Source organism: Moschus berezovskii, chromosome X (assembly GCF_049115385.1).
Source record: "Moschus berezovskii isolate FMDL1 chromosome X, NW_MosBer_1.0, whole genome shotgun sequence".
Taxonomy (NCBI): domain Eukaryota; kingdom Metazoa; phylum Chordata; class Mammalia; order Artiodactyla; family Moschidae; genus Moschus; species Moschus berezovskii.
The window spans coordinates 100289804-100307699 of NC_142488.1; the positions used below are offsets into that span (position 1 = coordinate 100289804).

Consider the following 17896-nt stretch of genomic DNA (forward strand, 5'->3'; position numbering starts at 1 on the left):
ATTACCTCGGGTTGAGAGAGACCTGGAAGAGAGGAATTGTAGACATGGCAGTATAGACAAGTGCTGTCCAGTAAAAGCTTGGTAGCAACATAAGTGATATCAAATGTCCTTGTAGTCACACTAAAGAAAGGTAAAAGAAATGGGTGAAATAAATTTTAACAATGTGACTGATATTTAACCCACTATATCAAAAATATTATCCTTCCCGAATAATCTGTAAAATCATTACTGGGATATTTTACATCCTTTGAAATCCGGTAGTGTTTTTTACACTAATAGCACATTTCAGTTCAGATTAGCCAAATGTCAAATGTTAACTAGCCATGCATGGCAGTGGCTACCATATCAGACAGGATAGGTATGGAGAATTCTCTCAAGGAGTTTTGCTGTAAAGATGAGCAGAGGGATGGAGTGTGCAGGGGCGAAGTGAGGTCAAGTGTATGTGGGTTTGTTTTAGAATGGGAGCTGTTAGTTACAGTGTCTTTAGTTTATTTGCTAATGGGAATAATTCAGTAGAGAGGAGGAACTCGATATAAGAGAAACAGGAAAGAGTTTTTGGGGAAATATTGAGGAGGCAAGAGCGGATGGCATTGGGATACGAAAGGGAAGGCCTGCCTTGGGCAGGATCCTGGGCAGTTCATCCATGGGAACAGGGTGAAGGCAGAGCACATCGGACACTGACGTGGATGTGTGCTTAGGTGTAGTCATGGGTGCTTATGGGAATTTTTGTCTGATTTCTTTTTTCTCAGTGAAGTAGGAATCAGGGTCCTCATCTGAGAGTGAGAATGGGATACAAGTATTGAAGCTCGGAGAAGCGAGGAGACAATACTAAATTGTGAGCTGAGAGAGTGACTGGGTTGGGGGAATGTACTATGATTGCCTGGCAACATGAAGGATGCACTTCAGGTGTGTGGTCATGAAACTGAAGTGAGAACAGCCAGCACTGTTGTTTTTCTCCAACCACATTGAACCATGTAGATGCAAGCAAGGAAGGAGAGCAGGTTGGGTCTGACTTAAGCTGGACTGGGGTTTTTTCAAGATGAGTACAGGCATAATGAGAGTTGGCATGCCATCAAAAGTGTAGGGCAGGGATCATTCGGGTGATGGGCCATGGAAATGCAGGAGAGAAGGAACTGTGAGGGACAGCAAAAAAGATGGTAGGACCAATGGATCACAGATTCCAGTAGAGTCAAAGAAGTATTGGGGTCAGGGTTAAAGGGGGTCAGCTGGAAAGATACAAGTGGTGGGTGGAGAGGGAATACTTGACTTAATGAGGGGCTACAGATATTCATAATTACAAGATCTCAGGCATGACCTTGAGAATGACTGGCTGAGGTGAGATGGAGACAAAATCATTGAGGAGAGGAGCTGAGAGGCGAGGGTTCCTATTAGATACATACTGAAATGCTCAAGAGCTATGGCAGTAGTGTTTTTATAGAGAGGGGTACTGAGAGCCATGACCTGTATGTCTCTAGGCAGCTGTAAAAGGGAAGGGTAGTTGGTGGGTGGTACAATATGGTGGTTGTGTGGTTTTTGGGAGAAAGGAAGGCTAGTGGTCTGAAAACAACAATGCAAAAGAAAGACGTTTCCTACTCCTGCCATTGCAGGAGCTATAAGAGACTACAGTTCCATCCCTGGGTTGGGAAGATCCCCTGGAGGACGGCATGACAACCCACTCCAGTATTCTTGCTTGGAGAATCCCATGGACAGAGGAGCCTGGCAGGCTTCAGTCCATAGGGTTGCAAAGAGTTGGACATGACTGTAGCAACTTGGCACACACTCTTCCTATATGAGCCCAAGGAAAAAAACAGTGACTGCTTTACAGTACTAGAGATGAAGTAGGGTCCTTGTGTCAAGTGGCAGATCATGAAAGAGCAAAAGGATGTGAAAGGGTCATTAAGAGAATTGATTGAGACACTGGGAGTGTGGCTAATGATTTCTTTGTAACTTTGCATATACTGTTCCCTTTTCCTGACATTCTCTTCCTTACCGTATGTACATGCAAGCCTTTTCTTCAATCTTTTACCACTCAGCTCATGCCTCACTACTTTCCCGAAATTGCTCCATCAAAGATCACCAGGGATCAGCATGTTGCCAAACCCAGTGGAAATAGTTGTATTTATTGCACTCTGTAGAGAAGTGTGTTCCCAGCAGAGTTTTCTGTGATGATGGGAATGTTCTATCTCTTCCCTGTCCAGTATGGTAGCCACTGGCCATGTGTGGTTATCAAGCACTTGAAATGTGACTGGTGCTACTGAGGAATCAGAGTTCTCATTTTATTTCATCTTAATCCATTTAAATGGAAATTGCCACATGTGGCTTGTTACAGTCTTTAATCTTGTCTTCAGTTCTGTCTTCTCTTGGATCTTCTTTCTCCTGGCGTAAGATCTTCTGTGATCTTCTGTGTATTGGTATTCTTCAGGCTCTGTCCTTGGTCCTTTCGTCTCATTCTGTGTACTCTTCCTTGTTGATCTTACCCATACCCCGAGCTCTGTTTCCAGGCCATCTCCCTCTCCTGAGCTCTAGACCTGGGGTACCCTGTAGGCATTCAGTGTCAACATGCCCCCAACCTGAGCTCTCCTCTCCCCTAAATCGATTCCTTTCTGTTACCGAACTCATTGACCTAGGGGGTCACCTAGAAACCTCCTCCATGTCCAACAAATCGCCAGGTCATCCATCTCTGCAGCGGCACCCAACCTGGTCTTCAGTCTTATCCTTCTCCCGCCCATCATCCACACTGCTGCCAGAGCAGTCAAGCGAGCTGAATCCGAAATCTGATCTTGCATTTGCCTGTTTCAAACCTCTCAGTGGCTTCTTCTTGTGTAAAGGATAAAGGCCAAGTTGCTGGGCACAGCAGACAAGGCTCTTCATGACCTGAGCCCTCTTGCCTGTCTCTCCGGTTTCATTTCTTGGCACATGTCCCCCTCCCACTTGATGCTCCAGCAACACAGGCCTGCTTGGGATTCCATGCAAACAGCATGCTGTTCATGTCTCCACGCCTTTTCCCAGGTTGTACTCGCTGCCTGGAATGTTCTCTCCTTCATTTAAGCTCCTGTCCTCATCTCCTCCTTGTTCTTCAAAACTCACCCCAACTGTTATCTTCTCCAGCTCATTTTCCTCGGGGTGCCCATTCCTTAGTGGTGCTGACCTTATCGGGCTTACCAGGTGGCACTAGTGATAAAACAAAGTCACCTGTTGATGCAAGAGACGTGGGTTTGATCCCTAGGTTGGGAAGATCCCTTGGAGGAGGAAATGCAACCCGCTCCAGTATTCTTGCCTGCAAAATTCCATGGACAGAGGAGCCTGGGGGCAGCAAAGAGTCGGACATGACTGAGCACGCACATACAAGGCACAACTTATCACACTGGCTCATTGCTCACAGGCCTACCTGTGCCTCCACATCCCCACTGCCTAGCATGGAGTCTGCCCAACATGTACCACCCAGTCCATGTTGAATGAATGGATAACATGTAAAAGTGAATGAGTTGAATGCAGTGGGAAGAAGATTGGTGAATAGGATGCCTCCTTGCCCTGTCTCATCCCCTTGGTGTGAGGCTTTCCCATCTGTGATTAGAGAACAGGCCCTTGGGAGAGGCCTCTGGGGGTCTGTCATGGCTGCTGGTGCACACTGACATCTCTCCCAGCGCTCATAAAGCTTCCTTCTGGCAGAAATCGATTTCAGAAAAAGACATTATCTCGTTTTCCCCCTACCTTTAGAGTTGAAATGCTTCTATCCTCCTGGGATAGAAGATGCTAGCAGAAAATGTCACATTTATTTTTTTCTTAAAAGTTTTTTAAAAAGTTTTATGTGTTTAATTTTTATGAAAGTGCTTAAGTTTCTATTTTGCCTTAAAAGAAAACTGGTTTTTCACTGAGATTTTCCCAGGGGCCACATCCAGGTATATAAAAAAAAGAATGATGTGTGTTTGCATACAATTTGCATGTATCTGTGTAGACTGGGTCATCTAGTCTCACGGTGCTTTCTCTTTTTCTTCTTTTTTAAATAAATAGAATATTTGATCACCTTTGCAGTGAAAAAATCCATCAGCAGTGAAAAGGCAGAGGAAACCACAGTCAAAGTCCCCCTTCATAGAAAAAGCCCACCTCTTTACAAGACTGCTCGTCTTCCAGTCTTATGAGATTTTGGATGGCTGTGGTTGCCATGATAAAAATAGCAGCTGCCATCTGTGTGCCAGGCTAGCTGCTGTGTTTACTTTTTTATATTTCTTACTCCACTTAGCAGTCCCAAGAGATCAACGTTACTACAGGAAACAGGCTTAGAGGGGTGGCGCAATTTGCCCAAGGTCACCACTTTAGGCCATGCAGAGGCAGGACTCACACCCAAGGCTGTCTGACCATAAGGCCTTTGTTTTAAACCACTAAGCCGCATTTCCCATCCTTGACATACTGTTTAGTTCCGTCACTTACACTTGGCATCACAAGCCGGGGACTTTTCTGCACAGGTATATAGTTTGTCTCGTTATCATTTGAGTGGCAGTGGCTATTGCACAATATTGAGGCACCAGAGTTTACTTATCCCCCATTGGTTTGTTTCCAGTGTCCCAGTACAGTACATAGTGCAAGTGTAAATGTCTTTGTGTAAAGAAAGGCTGTTTGCTGGGTGTTGGAGGTATTCGACAGCAGTCCTCAAAGTAACATTGTTGAGCCAAAAGGTTTAGAGTTTATAGATGCTCCAGAAAGTCTGTACCACCTTTTTCTGCAGCAGTTATGGTTTTTTGAGTGCCTACTATGTATCTGGTGCTGGAGGTGAAGTGGTGATTTCAGAAACTGCCCGCCCCTCAGAGACCTGAGAGTCTGACTTGAGATGGATTTTGTTGTTCAGTCGTGTCCGACTCTGTGACCCCATGGACTGCAGCACACCAGGCTTCTCTGTCCTTCATCATCTCAGAGCTTGCTCAAACTCCTGTCCACTGAATCAGTGATGCCATCCAACCATCTCATCCTCTGTCATCCCCTTCTCCTGCCTTCAATCTTTCCCAGCATCAGGGTCTTTTCCAGTGAGTCGGCTCTTTCCATCAGGTGGCCAAAGTATTGGAGTTTCAGCCTCAGCATCAGTCCTTCCAATAAATATTCAGGGTTGATTTCCTTTAGGACTGACTGGTTTGATCTCTTTGCAGTCCAAGGGACTCTCAAGAGTCTCCTCCAGCACCACAGAATGAATGGTACTCAAGTTGGGGTTTGAACTAGAGGCAGTAAGAGCACTGAGACACGTGACCCCCTGGCAGTGTCTGGGTGCTCCTCCCCCTCCCCCACCCTTACCATAGGGTGGGACAGGGGACAGGGCCTTTAGGGGAGAACAGGGGAAGGTTGCTGAAGTATGGCTGAGGATACTTCCCTGTCTGGTCCTTCCTGTCCCCGCTTCCCCCCAGCCACCACCCACGGGGTTATCACTACTGCCCAGTTGCCACCAGGGGGAGCCAAGCAGAGGCTGGAGGGAAGGGGCACCCGGGAAAACCTGCTCAGCAGGGTTCTAAGCACCTGTGGATCCTCCAGGTTCCCCCTTCCCTTTCATGGCCTCAGCAGCCAGGATGACAGCACAGTGCTCAGCTCCCACTCATTCAGTAGACAGGAAAACGCACCCAATGTAAGTGCATTCCAAGTGAAGATGCTGGGAACTCAGAAAGGAATCCCACTCGGCCCGCAATTCTGAGGCCCTCATCTAGATGGGTAGACAGACAAGGAGCTGGTACGGTGTGGTGTGATGGAGGGCTGGAGCGGTGGCGGTGAGGGCACTGAGTCCCTTGGCACTGTCTGAGAGCCCAGGACTCTGCTGTTGACATTGACTGTGGCGCTGCCTGTCTCTTGGCCTCAGTTTGTCCATCTATAAAGTGAACAGATAACTCCGACGCTCACAAAGGGCTTTCTGCCTCAGGTGTGCAGTGATCCTGCACCTTGTTCACGGAGCAAGCCTGAGCTTCTTCCCCAGAAGACCCAGCAGGCTCCGGTCGCCCTGTCTCCTCTTCTCCCCACTGTGGTGTTCTGCCTCTGGCCTTCCTCCTTGTTCTGTCTGTATAGGCTCCTGTGACTTTGGTTACTGTCCTGTGCTCATGACACCTGTGGCTGGATGCTCTGTCCTGTCCTTTTCACTGAGATTGCAGTCCATATCATAATGAAAATAATCAGCATTTGTTAATCCCAGATAATGGCACTCCAGTCATGGCTTAAGTGATCTTATCCATCCTGTGAAGTAGGCCACAGCACCCTGTTTTGTAGATGAGTGAAATTGAGTTTGAGATACTGTGGCTGGCCCACAACCCTGCGGTCGCTAAGCAACCAGAGCCAGGATTTGAGAACCCATGTCTGCCCAGCTCCAGTGCCCACACTGCCACCCCTGTCACGCTGTAGTTCCCAGATTGCGTTTAGTCCAAGAGACACTTTCACTGGGGTATTTCATGGACGCCTCAACTCCAGCATGTCTACAATTGGCCTCATTTCTCCACCTTCTCTCCCAAATCTGCCTTTTCCTCTCTTCTCCATCACAGCAAGTGGCACCATCAGCCCAGTGATGCCGAGCCAGAAGCCAGGGCCACTGTTGTTATCTTCAAAGCCATCCATCCTCCTCCGTGTTTGGGCTCCGGAAGCACTCTCTCTCTCGGTTGCCCCACCTGTTCTAGTCCATCCCTTACACCGAGTCCAGGGTGGTCTTTTTCAAGCACATGTATGATCAACCTCACTTTCCTGCTTCAGACACTCTTTTCTGCTTTCTGTGGCTCTGCAGCAGAGCTTGAAGCTGGCCACCCCTGGGCTGAAAGCTGTCCAAGAAGACATGTTTTGTTTGGTCCATTGAGCATTCTTAAAACATTTTGAATTATTTGCCAACATTTAAAAATCAGGAAATTCTGTATGAAAGCGCCCCACTTCTGGCTTTTCTTGCAAAAGTGAAAACACTGTCAGCTCTGGGCCCACGTCTCCATAGGGCAGGGATTGGGTGGTGCAGAGTGGGGACTGCCCTCTTCAGGAGGGGCCTGGCCTTTCCAGTTGGCTGGTCTCCAGTATCCCTGATGGCTCGTTGTCCCCGGTCACTCCCGTGCTCCCAGTTAATTGCCTGCCTGAGGCTTCAGGCATTTAGTGTCGTGACCCTGCAGCACAAAATGAAGCCCAAAGCCTGCAACATGGCTCCTCAGGTCCTATGCGGCCCAGCGGGGAGCAGCCTGACCCTGTGAACCTCTGAGGCCCATTCCTGCTCACTGCCCCGTCACACTGGCCTCTGTAGTCTCAGTGCTTCCCCATAGTTCTGTGACTCGGCTTGCTCCCAGAAATGTCCGCTTTCCTCGGCCCCTCTTTCAGTCCCGTTTGTCCTGTAGGGCTCCGCTATGTGCCCCCTCTGCCAAGCTGAGTTCCATCCCCCATTCTACATGGCGCAGACCTGGGTCATCGCACCGGCTTCTCACTGTTGCCTCGCTTGTCTGCCGCCTCCACCAGGTCATGAGTCTGAGGTGGCAGAGAGCCCACCTCCTTTATGTTCCTATCCCCAGTGCTTGGCACAGGGCTTGGAGTATAATAGGTGTCTGATAACTGGTGAATAAGTGGATGGATCCGTGAAAGACTGACTTGGGAAAATACTCCTCCTCCTGTTGCTGCCTACTTGCTTGAGATGAGCACTCCACGTTTCTTTCATTGCGGAGCACCCCCATTATAGGATGCCTGCACCCAGAGCATTCTATGAGCCATTCCCTGCTCTGCAAGGTCTAGCACCCAAGCCTACTGCGATGGGAGTTCTGAGTGATGATAGAGGACAAATACATAATTTTTGCTGTTCCAGTGAGAGAGAGTTGTCTATAAAGATCAGGACATGGCATGATAACTGGATATGACATATGCTTTAGTTGTCTGAATGACAATGAGAACAGTGCATTAATGACAGTGCCTGACACATACTGAGCACTTACATTGCACCGGATTCCATGCTGAGAGCTCTCAATGTATTCTTTCCTTTGCTTCTCCCAGCTACTCTTGGAAGTAGCCCCATTTTACAGACAAGTAAAGGGAGGAACGCGGAGTTTAAAGAACATTTTCTGGGTCAAGCAGGCAGTAAATAGTAGCATCCAGGTTTGAAACCACATCTGTGTGATGTTGAAGTTAGCGTGCTCAACCACCATGCCACACTTCCTCAATGATGCTTCTCTTTAGAAACATGAGGCACTGATTAGAATAAAGGTGAAAATGAAGGCTGAGCAGTTATGTATACAGTAAAATTCCAAAATCAGAAGAAGAAAGAAAAGAAACTCCCAAGGCAAGAAGAACCAAGGAGACACACCAGATTCTAGCAGTGGTCACATTCAGCTAGTAGAGTGTTGGGGGTGTGTTTCTTCTTTTCCTCCATCTCATTTCTACCTTTTTAACATTTTTGAAATTTCCTTTAGTGAGCATGTGCAGTTGTCCCTCAGTATCTGAGGGGGGAACTGGTTCTAGGACCCCTGAAGATACAAAAATGCAAGGATACTCAGGCACCTCACATAAAATGGTGTAATACACTTGGCTGTCTGCATCTGCAGTTGTGGAACCCGCAAGATCAACCAACCATGGACCGATCCAGTTGGTGGAACCTGGGGATGTGGAATATGTAGATACAGAGGGCCAAGTGTGTTACTATTATAACAGAAGTTTGAAAAAAAAATTCTCTCTGGAATGGCCCCAGCATTATGTGGCAGATCAGAGGTTGGGAAGAGGTGATAAGAGTCACCCAGATAATCAGTGGTATCTACTGAGCCGCTGTTGCAGGGCAGCAGAAGTGGGTAGAACAGCGGATGGTGGCTATGGGCTCAGCACCTGCACCCTCGGGGGGTGAGGGAGGAGAAGGGTCACCACCCCTGCTGTCTCACCATGTCCTGTTTTCTCCAGGTGCTTACACCCCGGAGCCCCTCAGCAGTTTCCGGTGGGCCCTTCTCTCAACTGGCCTCATGTTCTTCTACCACTTCAGCATCTTGCAGATCCTGGGCCTGGTAAGCTTGGTTCTATCCCATTCTATCCCTTCTGTTTGGAGTTCTTCATAAATCTTGATAATCCTGGTTGGTGCTGGTATATCGTTTTGTTTTGAAAATATGAGATGCCAAAGGCCACACTGTCAGATTGTTGTGTCTGGGTTGCTGATTTACGATCCAAAGCTTTGGCCTCTCCAAAGAGCTTTCTGAATCTTTCAGTAATGACTGTTTCTTTCATCCCTGGAGAGGAGAGGAGGCCCTTCACTGATGGCTACTTGGGTCGGAAATAGTGAGCTGCACTGGACAGTGGTTTGCTGTGGCCTGTGTGGGAGGCAGGACCCTGACCCTGGCACTGGGGGAGGCTTCTGGGTCTATTCTAGGCCTACCACCAGGCACAAAGCTGCGTGGCCAGTGGAAGTGTGGTGTTGGGTGACCCCAGTGGACTTCTGGGATGTTCAGACCTACCTGGAGTGTGGCTGATAGCTGGACTCAGTAGTTGAGTTATCCAGAGCCCAGGATGGCTCGGTGCCCGGGTGCTGTATCTGTTGGTGGCAAAGTGAGTAGCAGTAGGCTGGGACTTGGGTAGGGAGACCCAAGTTCAAGTCCTGGCTTTGCCACTACTTTGGGTGAATCACGTTATCCTTGAGAGCAGTGTGTTCTCCACCCATCTGTGACACGGCACAAACGCTCCACCTCTCTTGAGAGGTGGTGAGGACTTGTTTTTAACAAGAAGGGGGTTGACGGACTTTGGAAGGCAGCTGTCGTGGCCGTCCTCGGGGCAGGAGTGGCATATCTGGTTTTGTGTGCGAGCAGCATTAAATGTACCATAAGCCGCGTGGAGTCTTGTGGGACCTGGCTGGACTAGGGCACGTAACTGAGGTCACCAGTGCCTTTGGCGAAGCAGTCATTTTCTCTTCCCCACCCTGGTGTGTTGCTCTGTTCCGGTTGGCCTGGGGGTGGTTTGAGCTCCTTGCCAATAGCACGGTTGCTTCCTGTGCTCTCGGAAGGAAGCAGTATGACCATCACGCCCTTACCGTCACACCTGTCTCCACTGTGACTCCTTGATTGCACAGGAGTCAGTGTCTCCATGTCACCATACATACCATGCTCAGTCTCGCCTCCAGGCCTCGCTCAGACTGTGCCTCCTACATGGAAGGCTCTGCTCACTCCATTGCTCATCATTACTCCCATCCATTCTTCATGAGTCCATTCAGAATGGCGTGACTTCCCTCCTCAGATCTTATCTGAGGACTCTGCTGCCCTCATTCTGTACACGCCTCAGATCTCATGGTGGGCAAGAGCCAGTGAGCACCGTCTGGTTTGAGGTCAGCTGTGGTAGACCCGATGATCCCAATTTGATTGGTTCCTAGTTACACAGAGGCAGGGACCATGCAGCTGATGACTCTCTTATCCCATAACACAGGGATAGGTATCCCATTCTCCAGGTCTAGGCACATAGTAAATACTTAGGAACGTCAACGGACTCTGGGCCCAACCCAAAGGCAAGACTAGCTTTTCCACTGGATGGCCTCCTCCATCACCTCCAAAGGGCTCTAGCCATGACCCATACTTAGGGGAAATAGATCCCGCTATGAACAGGTAGGGATTTGTCAATCCCTCCTTGTCTAGTCCCCCTTAGGTAGACACGGCTGAACTGGCAGAAGCCAGAGAAAGCCTCAGGATGGTGAACGCTCACTCTACCTCCCTTGTCCCTGCAGGTCACCGAAGTGAATTTGAACAACATGCTGTGTCCGGCCATCTCAGACCCATTCTACGGCCCCTGGTACCGCATCTGGGCCTCGGGACACCAGACTCTCATGACCATGACCCACGGGAAGCTGGTCATCCTGTTCTCATACATGGCTGGGCCCTTGTGTAAATATCTGCTGGATTTGCTCCGGCTTCCAGCCAAGAAAATAGACTGAAGGTGCTTGTGTTTTTTTTGTTTGTTTGTTTGTTTTGTTTGGGGTTTTGTTTTGTTTTGTTTTGTTTTCTTCTCTTCTCCCCTTGAGGAAACAAGTCCTGACTTGACTTGGAGGACACCCAGTTCTTGGTGAAATTATGGGAGAGGGCAGTAGCTCATTCAGTGTATTTCTTTTTCCCTCTTCTCTGCCCCTTTCTTCCAACATGTTTCCTTCCCCACCTCTTCCCCCAGGATGGCTCCTGGAGCCTGGGGTGCAGTGCTGAGGGCTCTCTCTCCCTGCTCCTTGTGGCCTTACATGGTGAGACAGTAGTCAGTGGCTTTCACTCTGCTTGTTGGTGCTTTAACAACAGCTGGTTGAGGAGAAAGGGAACAACAAGCAGTAGTTCTTTTGGTATCAAAGTGATGAGATGCGGTTGTGTTTGATTGCTCCACTGCCAGGGATCTCCAGGCTTACGCTGGGTTCCCCTTTTGTTTCCAGCACAGCCCCCGCCATAAGGGGACCGAGGCCTTGTTTCTATACCAGCGGCAAGCCAAGAGCCAAGGGATTTCCCAGCTCATGGCCAAAATAGAACTGGACAGATTCTTCCCACTGGTGTCCCATGACTCAAAGCAAGCAGCCAGCTAGCCACTCCCTCTAGATACTGCCAGAGGTGGGGTTTAGGGGTGCTACCATCCGAGGGGCTAGATTCCACTGAGGCCCATGAGTGCTGTTACAACAGCAAATCCAAAGAGAACTAGGTCAGAATATCCACAGCTAATACTAGTTTGGGACCTTGGGGAGATTCTACTTGAGAGCTGAGAACTGACCCATATCCTGGTCAGAGGTGAGCATAGAGATTAATCAACAGAAGTGGTAACTTGAGAAAACTGTGATTTGAATCATAGGCTTGCTTTTAGTTTAATATTGATAACAGATGACATTTTAATTTTGAGCGCCTTTTAAATGCTCTCTCTCTCTCTCTTTAAAGGCAGCTTCAGGGAAAGATGAGCTAGAGTTGGGCTTTTTTGGCTTTTATTTGTTTTGGGATGTTTGACTTCGGAGAATCCTTGCATTAGGGCCTGTCTCTGAAGGACACCTGTCTATCCATTTCGTGGTTTTTCAGGGTATATGAGCATCCTAGGTTTGGGAGGATACAGGTCCTGCAGCATGGTTTCCCTAAGACTAGATGTCATCACTGCAGCCAGCATCAGAGCAGAATTGTTGGACGGGGCAGACGTCACATGCTCCCCACCCCCACAGCACATATCTAGATTGAAAGGCAGGTACCAAAAAATCAGATCCCCTTGGTTGGAGGTTCAAGTGCTTGGAAAGGAAGACCTTTGGCTGCAGGATAGCCTCAGTCATGCGTGGACCTCCAGAAGGGAGGTCCCTTTGTCGGCTCTTACTAAGAAGAGATTACTTAATAACAGAAAAGCTAGCTCTGTGGCCTTCTCTGATTGTGTGTGTGTGTGTGAACTTCTCCCCCACCCGGTCTCCCAGTCTAGGCAACCCACTCACCCTGGGCCTGTTCAGTATTCCAGGTGTTACTGTTTCAGACCTAGATTGAGTTTCAGTGACTCAGTAGTCAAAATTTTAGCAAGTGGACTTACTGGAGGCAGCAGGATGGAGGAGAGTCTCTTCTAGCAGGGCGAGGCCCAGGGAAGCGTCCATGGAGGGGCCCATCTCTTTGCAGAGGGACGCTGGCATTGATGCCATCAGTCCCCAGGGTGTGGGGTTGCAGGAGGGCGGCATGCTCTGGGCTGCCACCAGAAGAGGTACCCCTTGAGTGGCTGGTTTCACCCCGCCTACTGGCTGTGCATGGGCCAGGCCTCAGTGCTCCCTTGGCCTCTTTACAAAATAAAAGGTTAGAGTGAGGTCATAGGAGGAGCCCCTGGGGGTCTGTCCTGTGCCATGCTGGAATCTCTGCCTCAGCTGGGGGCCAGCAGCCTGGGTGGCACAGATGCTGCACCCCCAAGGGCACAGTGGCAGAGTGCTCTCTTCCTCCCTGTCTTGGGCCTGGTGCGGGGTGCCAGTCAGCTCATGCTTTCCTCACATTGGCCTGCCTCCGAAAGCTCGTCTTTGCCCTGGCTGTGGCTCAGTGCCCCTGGCTGGCTGGCACTTCGCTGCTGCTTGGCAGGAAGGAAGAAAGCATACACCATGCGCCTGGCTTGGCCAGGCCAGCAGCAGGTGCGCCTGTCTTGGGCAGCGGGGATGCCCTGCTTCTGGGGGGCAGGTGGGCTCAGAAACACGGAGAGGGAGGGAGCAGAGAGCAAGCCCTGTCCACTGGGCCCACAGGGAGTCATGGCCTGTGAGTTGTTGGGGAGTAGCAGGCATGTGAACTGCTCTGTACCTGACTCTTTCCTTGGGCCAGGCCCACGTGGAGAGGTGGCCTGGCCCGACCCTCAGTGGCCTGCCTTGGGAGGCGGCCCCCACCACCATGGGGCCAGGCTTTCCTGTGCCTCCCTGGGGCTCTGCTGTCAGTGCCAAGGCGCTTCCCCTGCCAGCCTGGCCAAGTTTCCATATGCCATTTGCCAGCGTGTAGGAGCTCCATGTGTGTCTGGGAGGGTGTTTGTAGAAGTGGACAATTTCTTTTACAACAGCTCTAGCAAGGGAAAAGGAGGATTCCCTCCAGCCCCTAGGTAGCCTCGCTGAGGATCTGGGCCAATGAGAACAGTCTGTTCAGCTGGCCAACTTACAGCATCAGCTCCAAATAACAGAGAGGTGGTCCCACCTGCTTGTAGCCCCTACCCCACCCCACCCTCCACCCCTTCTATTTGGTTCTGCATGCCAAAGATGATCTGGTCCTTCTTCTTTCTGGAGGCCCAGTGAATGCATTCCTCTGTCAGCTTGTGAGGAAGCTATAGACTCAGTTTCCCCCACTCAACCTTCTCTCTCTCTCTCGGGACTGACTTCTCAGCATTCACGGAAGCTGCGGGCAGGGTGGCCATGCTCTTAGGGGTGGGGAGTTCGGGGCCCTTTCCCATCTGGTACCTCAAGCCCAGCTCTCAGACCATCCCTTCAACTGCAGCCTCCCTCAGGGTTTTGCAGTTGGGGGCCATTGATACTTCAGCACACTGTTTTGTGGGGCAGACACAGCTGCACACAGAGAGCAGGTTGTCAGCGAGGCATTGGTGTTGGGGCGGCTAGTGGAAGACCGTTTGTCCCACACACACACACACACACACACACACACACACACACCTTGGCCAAAAAAGAATTCCTTGTATTTGTAGATGTTGGTCATCTGAAGGGGAGATGGGGAGGCGGGCAAGGGGAGGAGAAGGGCCAGTATGGCCACTGTAAGACAAGATGCTGGTGCTGGTTTTGGTAAATGGGGAGCAGGCCTCAGGGAGGGCATCGGGAGCACAGGCCCGGACTATGGGGAGGGGCGTCCTCACTACACAGGTTGCCCTGCCCTCTGAGCATGGGGAGGGTCCGTGAGTGGCAATGAGCCTTCCTCTTCTGTACATACAGTGAGTCCCTTGTGCTCAGGAAAGCCTAGTCGCTTATTGTTGCTCTCGTGACATTTTCTACACTGGTTAGCTACCCGTGGCATGAAACACATGAAACAAAAATGTCATTTCAAGCCAAATTATTGTTTTGGAAACCTGCTTTCTTTTGGTGTCAGCTTTGTATTACATTTGGAAGAATTCTTCAGTTCTATTGGTGTTATCGTGGTAGAGAGAATAAGATGGTTCAACTTGTAATTCTTCCTGCCAGGAAATTGGCGCTGCCTCTGTTGCTGCCCCCGCCCCCACCACAGCCCTTCCTCATTCTCACGGGGAGATTGCTCTGTCCTGGGCAGACCCCCTCCCTGGCGCTCGCCCCCACAGTGACTCCCTGGGAGAACCAGTTTTTGTGAGGCCCCTGGCCAGCTGCAAGATGAGCAGATGAGCACTTTCGCCAGGCTGCTGCTTGGGTGCTCTGTGCCCCCGCCAGCTTGCTCACCTCTTGGGACATTTTGTCATGTTTTCTCTGTTTTGTAAAACCCTTTTGATTGTACCAAAATGGTTTCTGCAGTCACCTTTGGAAATAAATGGTCATTAATTTGTGTTACTTCGCACTCTGAATGTTAGATTGAGGTGTTTCTGTTGTTGAAGATCCCTGAATGAAAAGGAACCCTCGCCATGGCACTTACTGTTAAATGTTTCCTTCATTTACTGTTATTAAAAGATTTGCGAGAACCTACGAGTCTTGGCCTTGTTTCCCAGAAGCCTCTCAGAAGGACGGCCTCTCGCTTTGAAAAGTAGACAGAAGGGGCCGTTGGCCATCCAGGCTGTGGAGGACCACCGTGGGGCAGCAGGCTTGCTCAGCACAGTTCTGCCCCCAGAGTCGCATGGCTCAAGTCGTGTGGCCTTGAAGTCCCCCTCCCCCCACTGCCTGCTGCCACCAGGGACCCAACAGGCCTTATGTTCTTCACAGGGCTTGTTGGCTGGGGACATCTGCTGGCCTCAAGGGACCCCACATGCACTAGAGGACTGAACTACAGGAGGCAGCTCTAAAACCAGATGCGATCAGGCTCCCTCATCCCAAGTTTCTCAGGGGCCAGCTCTGTTCAGCACAGGGCCAAGGTTGACACAGGTCAGACCATGATGTGTGGAGGTAATCTGCCCCTGGGGAACAGTTGGACCTGGCTTTCTAGGGCTCCCAACTGAGAACCCCATGGTGACTATAATTAGCCATGCCCACCTTCACACCAGAGAGACACTGTACTCAGACTTTTGCTGGTGCGGCTGCTTCTACCGGGGACACAGCTAGCCACAGGGGCCTCCCGTGCAAGTGGGCTTCCTTCATTGGCCAGGGGTCAGAAGACTTGGCCTTCAGAGTGGATGGGCCCTGCCATCCCAGACCACAAAACCACAAGCTTGGGCAAGTCACTCACTTGCTTGCGACCCCAGGTTCTCTATCAAAAAACTATAGCCTCACCCATGTGACATGCAGGGCACTAAGTCCCTCCACATGCCTTCCATGATGTGATCCCCCCAAAAGCACGGCGAGTGGACTACTCATGCTCTCCCTGTGGTACAGGCAGACACTGAGAAAACTGGGACTCAGAGCTAACCAATGGAGGAGCTGGCCTCGGAGCCAGTTTTGTGAGGCTCCAGAGCTTAGGTGCTTGGCACCCTGACCCCTGGGCTCTGCTGCCCATCTGGGGTGCTGGGATGACTGGACAGGCCGTCAGCAGGGGGCCCCGGGTCTGAGAGGAACAGGAGGAGATCCGGGCAGTGCTGTAGAAGGTGGACCGCATGAGTGCTGAGGCATGGGAGTCAGGCCCATCTTTTCTTCTACTGCCAGCAGACCTACCTGACCCTGGCGAGCTGCAGAGCAGAGCTGAAAGGCCTTCAAGTAAACAAGATGGTGCTGCACAGGGCCAGGCCAGGGCTGGCCCAGGGGCAGAAGCTTCCAGAGGGAGGTGAGAGAAGGTGGTCCTGTGGCCCTGCTGTGTGTCTTCCATTTCAGAAAGATGACATAGGCCACGGCAACCTCTCTCTGGGGCTCGTGCATCTGCCAAAGGTCTCTGTTCCAGTCTGTACACTCTGCTGCAGGCAACAGTTTCCAGTGGAGGTCTGATTGCATCGCTTCCCTGGGGCCTTGTAAACACCTCGGCTTCATCTCCTCACCTCCATGTTCCATGAGGACCCAGCCGCAGCGGACCCTTTGTTCCAGCCGTGTTGAACTCCCCTGGGTCACGCCCTGTGGTTTCCCTCTTCTTTGCCTTGTTCTTTGCACTGTTTTCTCAGCTATCCCCATCTCCCTGCTTGTCCAAAGGTCTCACTCAGCTCCAGTGTAGGTTCCTGCATGCAGTCTTCCGTGAGCTCCAGTATGCATGAGGTTCCCTTCCACTCAGCTCCTGCAGCCCCTGGTGCTCACTCCAGGACACCGCTTTGCCTCCCCATTTTGGAATTCAGGGTGCTGTGTCCCTCTGTAGACGCTGAGCTCCTTGAGGGCAAGGACCTGGTCCTTGGAACGTGTTCTGTGAACCACACTCTTATCCCTGAGTTTTGCAAAATGGTGGGAGGCACCATGGTTACCCGAGTGAGAAACCTTGGCCACACAAGCTATGGCCCATCTCTTGAGTTCTTCTGCATGGGGCCATGTGCCTTTGGCCTGGGTACCTCAAGCTCCAGCTGGAGGGCCCCATGTTGCTCCTCTTTAGGGGTCACAGGTAGCTGGGATTCAGGCTGAGGAGGCAGTGTTGTGAGGATAAAGAACAGAGACAGTATCTCTTTTGCCTGACCCTTCTCTAGACCTCTGGTTGCGGGGTGGGCAAAGCAGCAACTTCTCTTCCGCATCCCCCGCAGCTGTTCATCCCCTCCAGGGTCCCCCTTCCACTCCCTGGGGCACATGGGCAGAGTTGGTGTTTACGCGGCAAAAGTCCCACCAGCCCCCGGAATGTGTCACCTCTGAGGCATAGGGAGCAGCTTGAATGGTTACAATCTGATCCCCCAATGAGGCTTCCCCTTGTCCTGGTTTGCCAAGGCCAGCAGAGGGACAGAGAACCACAGATGTCAGGCTGACAAATGACCCATCCCCAGCTGTACCTCTGCTCCGGCCACCAGTTCTCCCTGTTCTCTGCCACCTTTCCCTCCCCCTTCCCTCTACATCCAGGGGCCTGCAAGAGGTGCTGCCCGCTTTACTGTCCCTTCAGCTGCTCCTTCCCTAGTTAGCAGGAGTCCGCAGTCTCCTTATGTTTTTAGGAAGACCCAGAACTCTCCAGTAATCCGCCCCCTAGAGGCCTTCCTGTGTGGTCCAAGACACCCTCAGATTTCCAGAGTGTTGGAGCTGACAAAATGCTGCTGATACAGGGGCTTGTAAATTTTCCTTCATATCAGGATCACCTAGGGAGCTTTACAAAGAATCTCAATACCCAGGCCTCAGCCCAGCTCATAATTCAAAGCCAACTTTTTGTTTGGTTTTGTTCTGACTTTAAGCTTCCGGGTTGTGAGTCAGCTCTGCCCATCTATACCAGTGCCATTTTTTAATGAAAATTTTAAGACATGCCAAAAGGTTATGAAGAAGAATGTCTAAATCCAGCTTTGAAAAAAGAAT

General features: G+C 50.7%; 1 protein-coding gene across 8 annotated transcripts in view; it reads left to right on the forward strand.

Moving 5' to 3' along the window:
• TMEM164 (transmembrane protein 164) overlaps positions 1–17896 on the forward strand; it is a 244608-nt gene that overhangs the window by 170679 nt on the left and 56033 nt on the right. For 7 of the 8 annotated variants that reach the window (XM_088834242.1, XM_055393873.2, XM_088834241.1 and 4 more), the window contains 2 exons: positions 8863–8963; positions 10661–14899. In XM_088834242.1, coding sequence (XP_088690368.1) covers positions 8863–8963; positions 10661–10867 — 308 coding nt within the window. In that variant the 3' untranslated portion in view covers positions 10868–14899. Of the gene's footprint in view, positions 1–8862; positions 8964–10660; positions 14900–17896 lie in introns of those variants that run through there. The other variant, XM_088834237.1, reaches the window with a different exon arrangement.